This window comes from Salvelinus fontinalis, chromosome 31, assembly GCF_029448725.1.
Source record: "Salvelinus fontinalis isolate EN_2023a chromosome 31, ASM2944872v1, whole genome shotgun sequence".
NCBI classification, from domain to species: domain Eukaryota; kingdom Metazoa; phylum Chordata; class Actinopteri; order Salmoniformes; family Salmonidae; genus Salvelinus; species Salvelinus fontinalis.
The window spans coordinates 40384801-40398811 of NC_074695.1; the positions used below are offsets into that span (position 1 = coordinate 40384801).

Below are 14011 nucleotides of genomic sequence, written 5' to 3' on the forward strand. Positions count from 1 at the left end.
TGTGTCCCTCTGCCAGGTTGAATTGATAATGGCCTTCACCCAAGATCAACAGTACATCAACATTCTATGTGAAGGCTCCTATTGCATTTGCTAATCTGAGAGTATTATGGCTCAAGCAGAGAATAAATTATTCACTGTATTGACATCCCGGTAAGGGAACAGGAATTAATGGATTGTCATCAATGATTTATATCCTCTCACTAGAGCAATAAGCAATATTAGCCTAGCCAGGAATAATGTACATGGGAAATAAGGTAAAATAGCATGTTTTTTACAGATACGGTGCACGGTGTATTGATAAACTCAAATGTGACACAGGTTAGCTAATCCACATGCAACATGCTGTTTGTCGAAGGTTGAAAAATGAAGGCAGTTGAATTTGACACATTCTCAGGTAATGGTGTGTTCTGAAGCTGTTAATCATCAGTTAGCAGGTTAGCCTACACTAGAAGGAGCACCATGAAAGTAGCTGGGACGTACTGTACCGTTGCACCACAGCAGTCATGCTAATAAACATGTGAATAAATAAAATATATTTAATATAAAGCTGTAAGTAAATCTCCAATCAAGTGAATTACCTGTAATTATGCAGAATGTACTGTATATTATTTAGTATTGACACATTTTGTTCTACATTACTTGTAGTAAATTGGAGGGGACCAAGGACTAAGATCTGAGGGACACCCGTACGGATAACAATCCGTTTACCATTTCCTTACCTTGCTTGATCTTGCGATGGAAGTTGATGGCATCCACAGAGGCGGTGACTATGTTGGTCTTGCAGTGTCGGGCTGCCACGATTCCGGCCACCTCGTCCATCAGTTTCATTGTCACACCTGGGGAGACCAGATAGCATGTGACTCCTATGTTGTCATTAAATCAAATCTTTCCTCTAATATAATTTCCCCCACAGTATATCAATAAAAGTATTCTGTCTTTCATATACGGCATTGATCAGTTTCAGTGCCATGAGAACATGACCTACTTTGCAGTCTTTTTTTCAGACCATTTAAATCACTTTTTCCCCCTTTTTCACAATGTATTGACAGTTAGCTCATGAAGAGGAGGCACTAGGAATGTCAAAATGGAAGACTGGCATTGGACCTAGTAAGAAAATGGAACAACTGCATTTGTTTCAGTCCATTCTAATCAAATGCATGATCTCTGATATCGATTTGGAGCCAGAAAATCAGTGGTGCGAATCTCTGTTGCATAGACAGAGAGAGCGAGAGAGAAAGTGAGAAAGAGAGAGAGCGAAAGAGAGAGATTTACAGCAAAATAGAGAGTTAGGAGGGGTTGTACTGTACATCCATTGCTGATGATGCCAGATTGCTGTCGGCTGAGAGTGCACCGAGATAAGGGGAAGGGGGATGGATTTCCTGTGTGGAGACAGGATGTGATGTATGAGGGCTGGCAGACTGTCCAATCATGCCCTTCATGGCCACAGCCAGAGATTGATGCCGACCAGAGGTGTCAGCGCTGACAGGAAGATAGAAAACTCTGCAGAACTCTTGATACGTTCCCCCTGTGCCAGAGAGCTCTATGACAACAAATGGCCTATTCACACCTACTGATGCACAGGCCTAGACACGCGTACCTACAAACACCTATGCACATGCACGCACACACATAGTTCTGATGAAGACCTAATTACAACGATCAGAACTTCAAGATTGTTTCTTGCAATCAGAATTTATTACGTAGCCTGGTTCTACATGAGAAGTGAGACGGCACAGCTCATTTTCTCTGCGAAGTACCAGACATTTAGACGAGGCCAAATGTAGTCATTATGCTGGTAGCATCTTCAGTGCTGGGAAAGATGCAAAGCCACATTTGAGATTGCTTATGTAATACAGTACCAGACATGAATGCCTGTCACTATCAATGCTTCTCTTGCTGAGGAAACGTAAGCATGGGGTTCTAGGATAGTAGCCATAAGATATAAACATACACACATCCAGTGGCTTTGAGCAGGTGCTGGAGATTAAAGAGAGCTATAAGTTCAGCAAAAATACGTTTTGGCTCACTATGATCTATGCTACAACTTTGAGGTCTGAAAAGTGTTTCATGCAGCTGTTCATATGGGTATGTTAAAGCTGAGAGAACTAATTGTATTAGGTTGATACATCTAACAGCCTGCTGGTGTGCTGCAGTGTGCTTTAACTTGCCTGCAAGAGGTTGCACGTTGAGCAGACATACTGTAGATAGTCATGAATGGGGCTTAATGGTCATTTTGGAACGGTAAAAAAAGTATAATCTTGCAAGGGTTGAGCCTATAGGCAACACGGCTACCTCCAAAGTGTATACTAGACCAGTGCTATGGCTCTGGAATAGGTTTGATGGCATACAGGTGTGAAAGTAATTTTTTTCATTTATATTTAACCTTTATTGAACCAGGAAGTCCCATTGAGGAAGGACATCTTTATCAATGGAGACCTGACCAAGAAGGGGCCTCAATACATGTCGTAAAAATAGACGGTATGTGGAAGGCCATTTACAGGGGAGGCAATCACATCCTTTACGTTCTCACCTCCCTCATCTTCACAATGGAAGACAGCAGGAAGCTGCCCTCTGAAAAAAAAAAAGTCCCTGCCCGGCTTCCTTTTTTCCCTTGTTTCTCCCATTTGATGTGGTTGTGTATCTAAAAAGGTGACAGCAGCCAGCGTGCTCTCAGTGTGTGGACAGGGGAAGTTATTATCCATCGGTGTAGGCTCATTTTCAATGACCGCGTGTGTGATGAAGCATCATGAGACACTGCATTGTTTTTTCCCCTCTCAGCCCCACGTGAAAATTGATGGGATCTCACCTCGGATTGAATTTCCCCTGGGTCTAGGGAAATGCCACTTGCATATATTCAGGAGCTGTCGGAAGTCGTGTCTGTGCATGCAGCCGCCCTGCTGGTGCTCACTGCTACCGCTTCCTAGAGACCCTCTTGCGAGCCATTAATCAGAACTGAATGTAAACAGAACTGGATGTAAACAAGAACAAACTTAAGTGTTTTTCTCTCAAAATACGCACGGTTTATTTTCCTACATGTATTGGTGCCTTTGGCTTTAGGCAATGAAGTCCCTCTCTGCCTTTAATCAACGTTTATTAGAACGTTACAGTCCTGGAAATGACAGGGTTATCAAGTCAAATCTGTTGGAGTCAAGAGTGGGATTATACGCTGTATATGGTAGTTTTATGTCATGGTGTTTGTTATTCCCTGGTATTTCTTCCTATGCTGAAATATATCTAATGTGCTAACACTATGTTATGTTATCCCTAATGCTAATGCCTAACACTATGTTATGTTATCCCTAATGCTAATGCCTAACACTATGTTATGTTATCCCTAATGCTAATGCCTAACACTATGTTATGTTATCCCTAATGCCTAACACTATGTTATGTTATCCCTAATGCCTAACACTATGTTATGTTATCCCTAATGCCTAACACTATGTTATGTTATCCCTAATGCCTAACACTATGTTATGTTATCCCTAATGCCTAACACTATGCTATGTTATCCCTAATGCCTAACACTATGTTATGTTATCCCTAATGCCTAACACTATGTTATGTTATCCCTAATGCCTAACACTATGTTATGTTATCACTAATGCCTAACACGATGTTATGTTATCCCTAATGCCTAACACTATGTTATGTTATCCCTAATGCCTAACACTATGTTATGTTATCCCTAATGCCTAACACTATGTTATGTTATCCCTAATGCCTAACACTATGTTATGTTATCACTAATGCCTAACACTATGTTATGTTATCCCTAATGCCTAACACTATGTTATGTTATCCCTAATGCCTAACACTATGTTATGTTATCACTAATGCCTAACACGATGTTATGTTATCCCTAATGCCTAACACGATGTTATGTTATCCCTAATGCCTAACACTATGTTATGTTATCCCTAATGCCTAACACGGTGTTATGTTATCACTAATGCTAATGGATAACACTATATTAAGATATCACTAATGCTAATGGATAACACTATATTAAGATATCACTTATGCTAATGGATAACACTATATTATGGTATCACTAATGCTAATGGATAACACTATGTTATGTTATCACTAATGCTAATGGATAACACTATATTAAGATATCACTTATGCTAATGGAAAACACTATATTATGGTATCACTAATGCTAATGGATAACACTATATTATGGTATCACTAATGCTAATGCATAACACTAGCACCTCCCATCGTTTAGCTTGAAAAAGCCCTGCGCCTGGAGACACATCATGAGTTTATACCTCCTCCACAACCCACCAGACAGGAAATATCTTTCAAATGGAGAAAGAAAGAAAAACCCATCTACAATGAAAAGGGAAAGGAAAGGGGGGTACCTAGTCAGTTGCACAAGTGAATGCATTCAACCGAAATATGTCTTCCGCATTTAACCCAACCCCTTTGAATCAGAGAGGTGCAGGGGCTGCCTTAATCGACGTCCACGTCATCGGCGCCCGGAAAGCAGTTGTTGTTGGGGGTTAACTTCCTTGCTCAAGGGAGGGAATGCGTAAGAGGTCAGTGTTTCGACTGTATATTTCAAAATATGGCAACAGACGAGAAGGGGGACGGAGCTTGTTGAGATACGACTGGCCTCTCTTTGGATTGACCTCCGACTAGGGCTGTGGAGGTCAAAGTTTCGTCAGCCGGTGATTGTCAAGCAAATAACTGTCGGTCTCACGGTAATTGACCGTTAATTAACAAACACATTTAGCATCTCCTGGCTTCCACACAGCCTACAAGCCACTGATGTAGACCTTTGGAACATCTACATTTTAAAAAGTCTAATAAATCCATATAGCCTGCACATTCACCATAAATCCATAATTTATTTTAGACAGGTCTAAAGAAGCATGATATGAAGAAAATGTAGTTTATTTCAGAAGAACAGAATAGCATTCTCTGAGTTGAAACCCAGGATTTAGGATAAAGGGAGATCTGGGCAGAGCCAAAGTGCTCGCTCGTCTCCCATCAGCCGTGCCCACACTCATGGCCTCCCCAGGATGCTTAGTTATAAACACAGCACTCCCCTACGGACGGGGGTAAATAAAATCTCTCACTCTTTCTCTCTCTCTTTCTGTGTTTCTCATTCTCTCCGCAGCGAGTGCTATAATCAAATGGCTCAACCTGCCTCCTAATGAGGTGTTACCATAGAAACAGGTCCCGTTAATGTTTTCGCAAGTAGCTCCCGAGGTCCTGAAAAGCCACATATTTTATGTATATTTGTCCGCTGTTTTAGAGTTTGCAGCTGTTTCCTGCATAAACAACTTCCCACTGGGCACAGATAACAAGTGGGTGCTGTATTCTACAAATAGCAAGTGGGCGCTGTCATGGTTACCATAAAAATTGCTTCGGCTGATCAAGGGCTGGCAGGAAACAGTGTCACGATACTAGAAATGGCTTCAAAGTTTCAGGGGGATATGGAGAGCAAAAAGGAGGGACAAACAAGGCTTGGATATATGTGTTTTGATCAACAGTGATCACCAACAGTGATTTGACCAACAAATAAATACATAGATATTATTGTTTATTTACATTCTGAACATTTAAGAGACACTTTTATAACAAACAGACTGACTCTAGCACTCAAGACAAGCCAAGGCTGGTGTTAAGTTGATTAACACTTACAGTAAATGACAGTTTGTGTGTGTGTGTGTGCACCCGTCATGTTGGTGATGAGTCAGGTCAATGTGTTTTGTTAGTTTCTGTATCAGCTTGAATTGAAGCAGAATTGAATTGATTGATTGATAAGCACATACACCCACACAAATATATATACACACACACACCATGGCCCCGTAGGACAGCAGGACTACATCTGATTGATGAATGCTACAACATGCCAAACAATTGTGAAATTAAACAAAACCTTTGAATCACCCATGTTTTTTTCCATTCATTTGTCTATTGTTTAATCAGACTGCCATGATCTCAAAGCCTGTGGCAGTCAACAGCTGTTTCCATGGAAACACGTGTAAAGCTTCCTAACACAAGGAGAGAGCTAGTGAGAGAGAGAAAGAGAATGAATGATGGTTGCCAGGGAGAGATATCCTCTTTCTTTCCTCACACACCAGCTGAGTTAGCCCTCAAGGATTTGAAAGCATTGGATTGGTCTGAGCATGGGCTAGAGAGGAAATGTTCACCTTCTTTACACCAGTCCATCTCTTTTAAACCTCTGAGGTTGGGAGTGAATGGATACACACTTTGGCGAAACAGAGAAAGGGAATTCAGCAGCACTAGTGTGGGGAGTCGAGGCTATGGACTGCAGATGGGAGTTGTTCTTAAGCACAGGATCAGCTTCCCCTACCCAATTCTTAACTTAATCCATTAGCTGATCTAAGATCAGCATCTAGGTCTAGGGGCAGTGTCCGCCTACTCAGAAAAACCTTTTGATGAGGCACTTGTCCTTGACCATGTAAACTGTGGCTGTGACATCCAGTTTGGCTGTGAGGAATAGACAGTCACGGCTCCCTGGGCTGGCCTAGTTTGAAGGACTTCTGAAGTCCAGACTCCACTCTGTCATGGATGGACCCCTTAGGCCCCCCTCTCACTGCCTGAGAGCCTTGTGCTCCCCATCCATCTATTCACTTTCACTGAAATCAATGGTGATTCATATGCCCTGGACTCATCTCCTGAGTCATTAGAAATCAGTAATTAAAGATGCTGCGCAATCAAAATCATATCTTTTTTTTTTAGATAGTTAATTTAAACTGTGTTTTTAATGGTTTATTTTGTTCAGAAAGCAACAAGATTCTTCAGACAAAAACACATCCGCACACACACACACCACACACACACACTGCATTCCAAGGCTTTCCCAGCACATGTACTAACTTTAAAACTGCATCAGCTTCAACCACTGTACTATTAAACCCTGCAGGCAAGCTTATTTGTATTCCCAACAACACTCCATAAGACCATCCCCGTCTAGCATGGAAATCCTGCCAGAGATACGATGAAAGAGAAAACCTTCATTATATGAAAAGAGGGAGGGAGGGAGAGCGAGAGAGGGGTAAAATGGCCCACGATGACTTTAGCTGTGTTTGATGAGCGATCGATAACTGGCGGCCTGGGAACCTTGTTGCTCCTCATCTGTGATGTGCTCATTACCACAAGAATGGCCATCGGAGAGAAATACAGATCAGCGCACGGGAAAAGTTCTGTGTTTACCTTCTACAGATGGCCGGAGATGGTGTTGAATATCAGATTTTACAGATACTGAACCTGCATTCACTTGCAGTCCTTTGAAGTTTCAATCTTTTTAAGCAGCAGCAGATTTGAAAAGGTCTGACTGATAGTCAACGTGACACAGTGACAATGTGTCAGGTCAATGTTGTTGTTGTGCGACAATATTACATTTCCGTATTCATTTGCATTGATCGCTACAGAGGGAACGAAGAAATAAACAGAAAGGAGGAGACATGGGAAGAGAGGAAAGGATAGATAACAGCAGAGAGAAGAGAAGAGAGAGAGAGAGAGCAGAGACGTGGGGGGCAGAGGGGGGGGGGGGGGGGCGGGAGACACAGTTACGAAGCTGATGTGAAATGTCTGACTTTTTAATTTGGACCCACTGAGGAATGTGTCCAATTAAGCGGCAAATGAGGAACAAGCGGCGGCGTCCATTTAGAATGCAGTTTGTGCCCTTTTCATGCTTCCCTCCTCGCTCACATGGAGTGGCTCATTAAGGACGCTATGCAGAGAACGCTGCTGAGGATGCTAGCACTGTCGTGATTACATAAGACATCCTGGCTAGATGCTGCTGCCTCTCTCTCTCCCTTCCTTATTCTCTATCCGGAATTTACAAACCCTTTAAAACTCTGTTGAATGACACACACACTAGTGATTGAGCGGATTTACTCACCTCCATGTACGAAGCCATGCAGCGTGCAGTCTGAAGGCCCCACCAGGTGGATCAGACTGGACTGGCTAAAGCCGACCGTATAGGGCTCTGCAACGCACACGCACAGAAAAAAAAAGGTTGAAATATAAGTATTGAGACAGTTAAATGGCCTCAGTATTACTAAAATAACCAGGAATACTTTGCAAAGCATTCAAGGATGGAACAATTCCATCCATCCGTCTGTGCTGACATACATGCAGTCTTTTGAAAATCCATACAGACATACCTTTTGTTGTTCGGTCTGTGCAGCAGGTCAAACGAACCAGGAAAATCAAAATGAAATGGAGAAAGAAAAACAACATGCTATTTTACCCACTATTTTACTGTCAGATCAGCTATTCACCAGTAATACACACACTATTGAAATGATACCATACTTTGTACTACTTCGGTTTAAGCTGGCCCTTCAACTGATCTTTACTTATTTACTAGGGCAAGAGTGATTTATGTGATGAAATGTATACTTTCTGGGGCCTACATCAAATACAACTGGTAACTACTTTGTGACGAGAGAGGCAGAAGCACCATGGCCAAACCTACTGAGCCATCACACTTTTACATTCATTTAGTTTACAACTAGGGGGAATTCAAACATGGTTCTCAAACAGAGCAATTTCACATTTTTGTCATTGAGCAGATGCTCTTATCCAGAGCAACTTACAGGCGCAATTAGGGCCTTGCTCAAGGACACATCCACAGATTTTCACCTAGTGGGCTTGGTGATTCAAACCAGCAACCTTTGCATGTGTCCCTTTTTACTAACCCAAAGCTCTTAACCCCTAGGCTAAACAGACTTTCTTCTAATGGGTGATATCTATGCTACTGCTCCAATTTAGACACAGGGTGTGTGCCCTCTATCTAATTCTATCTTTGCCATTATGGCAAATGTGCCCTCTATCCAACCCTTAGGGTTTAGATCGTATGGAGGAGATAAATCCCATAAATCCTAGAGGTCAGAGGTCAGCAATAGGGGTAAGTGGTGTTTACCTGGGGCAGACACAGGCATGAGCAGCTCTCCGTTCCTCTCCTTCGTCTCCAGTCTTTCCATCTTCTGAGCTTCGTAGCGCTTCTTCCCCTCCTCCTCCTGCCCCGGGCTGGCATACTAGAAGGGACACACGCACGGTAACCATCATGTAAGGGAAATGCTAAACTAACCATAGGTCAGTGTCTAGGGTCAACTTCATCCTTCTCTGTGCATTGACCTACCTTGATGGGAGGCACCTCTGTGACATTGTTCACGTTTTCCAGAGAGAAGGGGACATACCAGAGCGCAGCCCGGTTGGTCATCTTCGTAGCCCCTGTGAAAGTGAACATGAGTTTACTATGACATAGCATTTCATGCCCTCCCAGTTCTTCAAACATCTGCAGCGAGTGAAAGGTACAATCAGCAATTTGACATTATCAAACACAATATCAACAATAAGACTAAAATCTGCCAAGACAGCCCATTGCCTCTTTTCAATTAGCGCCCTCCTTTTGGAAGGAACTGTTAGTGATTTGTTTGTCAATGTTGATATCTGTAAGCAGGAAGTCACCCCGCTGTGTGTGAGGATGTCATATTGCTTAGTCCACTTTTAAAAATAACAAGGACATGCCGCAACAAACATATACGGATATGATAGAAATAACGAGAGTGTCACGGCCATCGTAAGGAGGAGACCAAGGCACAGCGTGATAAGTGTACATTGTTCTTTAATTATAGAACGAACACTGAACAAAACGAACAAAATAACAAAACGAACCGTGAAGCTAATATGGCTAGTGCAGACAGGCAACTAAACATAGATCAAGAACCCACAAAACCAAAAGGGAAAATGGCAACCTAAATATGATCCCCAATCAGAGACAACGATAAACAGCTGCCTCTGATTGGGAACCAATTCAGGCCACCATAGACATACATATGCCTAGACTTACAAACACCCCTAGACATACAAAAACCCTAGACAATACAAAACAAGCATACCCACCCTCGTCACACCCTGACCTAACCAAAATAATAAAGAAAACATAGATAACTAAGGTCAGGGAGTGACAGAGAGACTCCTTCAAATGATATGACATCTATGAATTCAGTGTTTGACTGCTAGTAAAGGCTAGCACTACAGCAAACGTTTTGGGGGTGTAATTTTTACCCCCTTCTTTTCCCCAATTTCATGATTACAATTTTGTCTCATCCGTGCAACTCCCCAACGGGCTCAGGAGAGGCGAAGGTCGAGTCATGCTACCTCCGAAGCATGACCCGCCAAGCAGCGCTTCTTAACATCCGCCAGCTGCACCAATGTGTCAGAGAAAACACGGTTCAACTGACCACTGAAGTCAGCCTGCAGGTGCCCGGCCTGCCACGAGCAGTCGCTAGAGCACGATGAGCCAAGTAAAGCCCCCCCCCCCGGCCAAACCCTCCCCTAACACAGACGACGCTTGGCCAATTGTGCACTGCCCTATGGGAGTTGAGACACAGCCTGGGATTGAAACCCAGGCTGTAGTGACGCCGCAGCACTGCGATGCAGTGCCTTAGAGCGCTGCGCCACTCGAGAGGCCCACTACAGCAACCTTTGTAAATTCTTTGGCTGAATGTCAGTTTCCTTCCCTTTCCTGGTATTTTTGCAGAGTAAACAAATGTGGCATTTGTTGAAAGTGAGACAACACTTGTATTCTTTCAAAACACGAACAGAGGAAATCTGAGACTCTGCAGAAACCTTGTTTCATCCCTTGTTTCATCCCAAATGTGACCAAAGTCTATTTGACCTGCACAGCCAGGGTCCCCAAATCCCATTGGTTGAAATTAAACCAGCGAGAAATGAATGAGAAAGTTAAGTGCGTCGATCTCTCAAGTGTCTCGACACAAAAATATTCAGGTATCAAATTGCACCGCTTCCCGTCGTCAGGCTGTGGCGTTGTCATGGCGATATCAGCTCCTTCTTGACGAGGTATTTTCAGTTCTTCGCTAACTAACTGCGAGTGTGTTTTGTGTGTGTGTGTGTGGGGGGGGGGGGGGGGGTTGACTTTTTGTTGTACACAACAGATGCACAGAGGAAATTGTAGGTGAGGTATGCAAAGATCAAGAAATCCCACTCTTCATATCACATCGCTCCTGGCCATGCAACCTAATTAACTAAGGTCGGTATTCAATCCGATCAGGGAACTCATATGCAGAGTGCAACAGAAGAGCAGAATGTCTTTTGGATTATTAACATTATGATTGATTACCTTTATATGTAGCACTTTGAGAGTAATGTTTGAAAAGCGCTTTACCCATAAAGTTGATCATTATCCTTGCTGCGTTATCAGGGGCAAGTGCACACCTGTGCCATAAAAACCAGGACCTCTTAGCAGAAGCAGTAGTACATTGACATACAGGGAGGCTTCATTATTATCACCCAGACTGTTGTGATGACGACCTCCCAATTGCATAACGATGTCATATCTAGGACTGTTCATGTGATCTGTCTAGACATAGACAGCATAGATATGAACTGTGCTGCACATTGTGCAAATTATTATGTTCTACTAATTCCCATCATCTTATATACTGAACAAAAATATAAACGCAACATGTAAAGGTCCTATGCTTCACGAGCTGAAATTAAAGATCCCTGAAATTTTCCATACGCACAAAGAGCGTATTTCTCTATCAAATGTTGTGCACAAATTTGTTTACATCCCTGGTAGTGAGCATTTCTCATTTGCCACGATAATCCATCCACCTGGCAGGTGTGGCATATCAAAAAGCTAATTAAAGAGCATGATCATTACACAGGTGCACCTTGTGCTGGGGGGAAATAAAAGGCCACTCTAAAATGTGCAGTTTTGTCACACAACACAATGCCACAGATGTCTCAAGTTTTGAGGGAGTGTGCAATTGGCATGCTGACTGCAGGAATGTCCACCAGAGCTGTTGCCAGATAATTTCATGTTAATTTCTCTATCATAAGCCACCACCAACGTTATTTTAGAGAATTTGGCAGTACGTCCAATCGTCCTCACAACCATAGATTTTCCCTGACACCCAAATGGTGGTGGTGGGGTTATGGTATGGGCAGGCATAAGCTACAGACAATGAACACAATTGCATTTTATTGATGGCATTTTGAATGCATAGAGATACCATGACCAGATCCTGAGGCCCATTGTCGTGCCATTCATCCCCCACCATCACCTCATGTTCAGTGGTGTAAAAATACTTACTAATACTTAATACTACTTTTTGGGTATCTGTACTTTACTTTACTATTTATCTGTGTAACCACACCAGCCCAGGACCTCCACATCCGGTTTCTTCATCTGGAGGATCGTCTGATACCAACCAGCCACCTGGATAGCTGATGAAACTGTGGGTTTGCACAAACGAAGAATTTCTGCACAAACTGTCAGAAACCGTCTCAAGCTCATCTGCGTGCTCATCGTCCTCATCAGGGTCTTGACCTGACTACAGTTTGCCGTCGTAACAGACTTCAAATACTTTCACTCAAGTAGGATTGTACTGGGCAACTTTCACTTTTACTTGAGTCATTTTCTATTAAGGTATCTTTACTTTTATGTATGACAATAGGGTACTTTTTCCACCACTGCTCATGTTTCAGCATGATAATGCAAAGCCCCATGTCACAAGGATCTGTACACAATTCCTGGAAGCTGAAAATGTCCCAGTTCTTCCATGGCCTGCATACTCACCAGACACGTCACCAATTGTATGTTTGGGATGCTCTGGATCCATGTGTACGACAACGTGTTCCACTTCCCACAATATCCAACAACTTTGCACAAGCCTTGAAGAGGAGTGGGACAACATTCACAGGCCACAATCAACATGCCTGATCAACGTTATGCGAAGGAAATGTGTCACGCTGTATGAGGCAAATAATAGTCACACCATATACGGACTAGTTTTCTGATCTACACCCCTACCCTTTTTTTAAAGGTATCTGTGACCAACAGATGCATATCTGTATTCCCAGTCATGTGAATTTATTTCAATTGACCGATTTCCTTATATGAACTGTAACTCAGTAAAATCTTTGAAATTGTTGCATATTGCATTTTTATTTTTGTTCTGTGTCACAATAATATCCTCTGTCACCATTGTGTTCCTTACTCCTTGAACACACCGACAGCGTCATTGTGTTATGGTACACCAAAAGTACATTCATTTCCAACGGAATGCTACGTTTGCCTTGCAGCCTTGCGTTGCAGAGGCAGTTGCAGTGTGTTCTGTGTGTTGCATACGTTATCTAACTATGCGTCAAACTGTATGCGTAGACGGTTTGACAGAAATGGTAGCAGAAGGTGAATGTTGAACTTTTGTTGATGCTGCGTATCATTTTGCGCAATGACGCTACTGGTGTGATCGAGGCGTTAGGCTGTTTAAGACAGAGTAACCGAAAGTTTGCAAGTTCGAATCCCCGAGCTGACGAGGTACAAATCTGTCGTTCTGCCCCTGAACAAGGCAGTTAACCCACTGTTCCTAGGCCGTCATTGAAAATAAGAATTTGTTCTTAACTGACTTGCCTAGTTAAATAAAGGTAAAATAAAAATAAATAGACCAATGATGTATATAAACCGTGGATTGTTGTCGCTATGTATTGACCATTGAGAGGCTTTGAAGCCACCGGTCGACCATATTGGCACTCCCCAGTAGGAGCAGTCCTCCATAGGAATGAATAGAACTCTACAGTATAAAAAAAAAAAATATGCTTCAAAGACAAAATTACATGTATTTAAGTATTTCTTTGTTTTAGTGGGGACAATAACACTAATAAGCTCCAAATAATATACAGTGATCCCTCGCCACTTCGCGGTTCACTTATCGCGGATTCGCTATTTCGCGGATTTTCATAATGCATTTTTTTTTTTTTTTGGTGCATTGTGCTCTGCATTCTGATTCGCTAAAAACTCACTCCCGCTTCTTGTATCAAAACATGCTACGAATTGTGCTATCATTTTGTCGTCTCGTGCAGTTATGTGTACGTACATAAAACAGCTTGGCAAATTTACATTAAGTTGGCCAAATTATCTTGTAATTTCGAACATCTCCTAAACCCATAATGTTGACGAAACGCTCTGAAGAGCAGTGAAACGGCC

The 14011-nt window shown here is 42.5% G+C and overlaps 1 protein-coding gene across 3 annotated transcripts in view; it reads right to left on the reverse strand.

Annotated features, from left to right (window-relative positions):
• acot7 (acyl-CoA thioesterase 7) overlaps positions 1–14011 on the reverse strand; it is a 68868-nt gene that overhangs the window by 28302 nt on the left and 26555 nt on the right. For all 3 annotated transcript variants that reach the window (XM_055892647.1, XM_055892646.1, XM_055892648.1), the window contains exons 4-8: positions 9137–9228; positions 8918–9032; positions 8157–8171; positions 7892–7978; positions 720–836 (exon numbers count right to left, since the gene is read on the reverse strand). In XM_055892647.1, coding sequence (XP_055748622.1) covers positions 720–836; positions 7892–7978; positions 8157–8171; positions 8918–9032; positions 9137–9228 — 426 coding nt within the window. The remainder of the gene's footprint in view (positions 1–719; positions 837–7891; positions 7979–8156; positions 8172–8917; positions 9033–9136; positions 9229–14011) is intronic.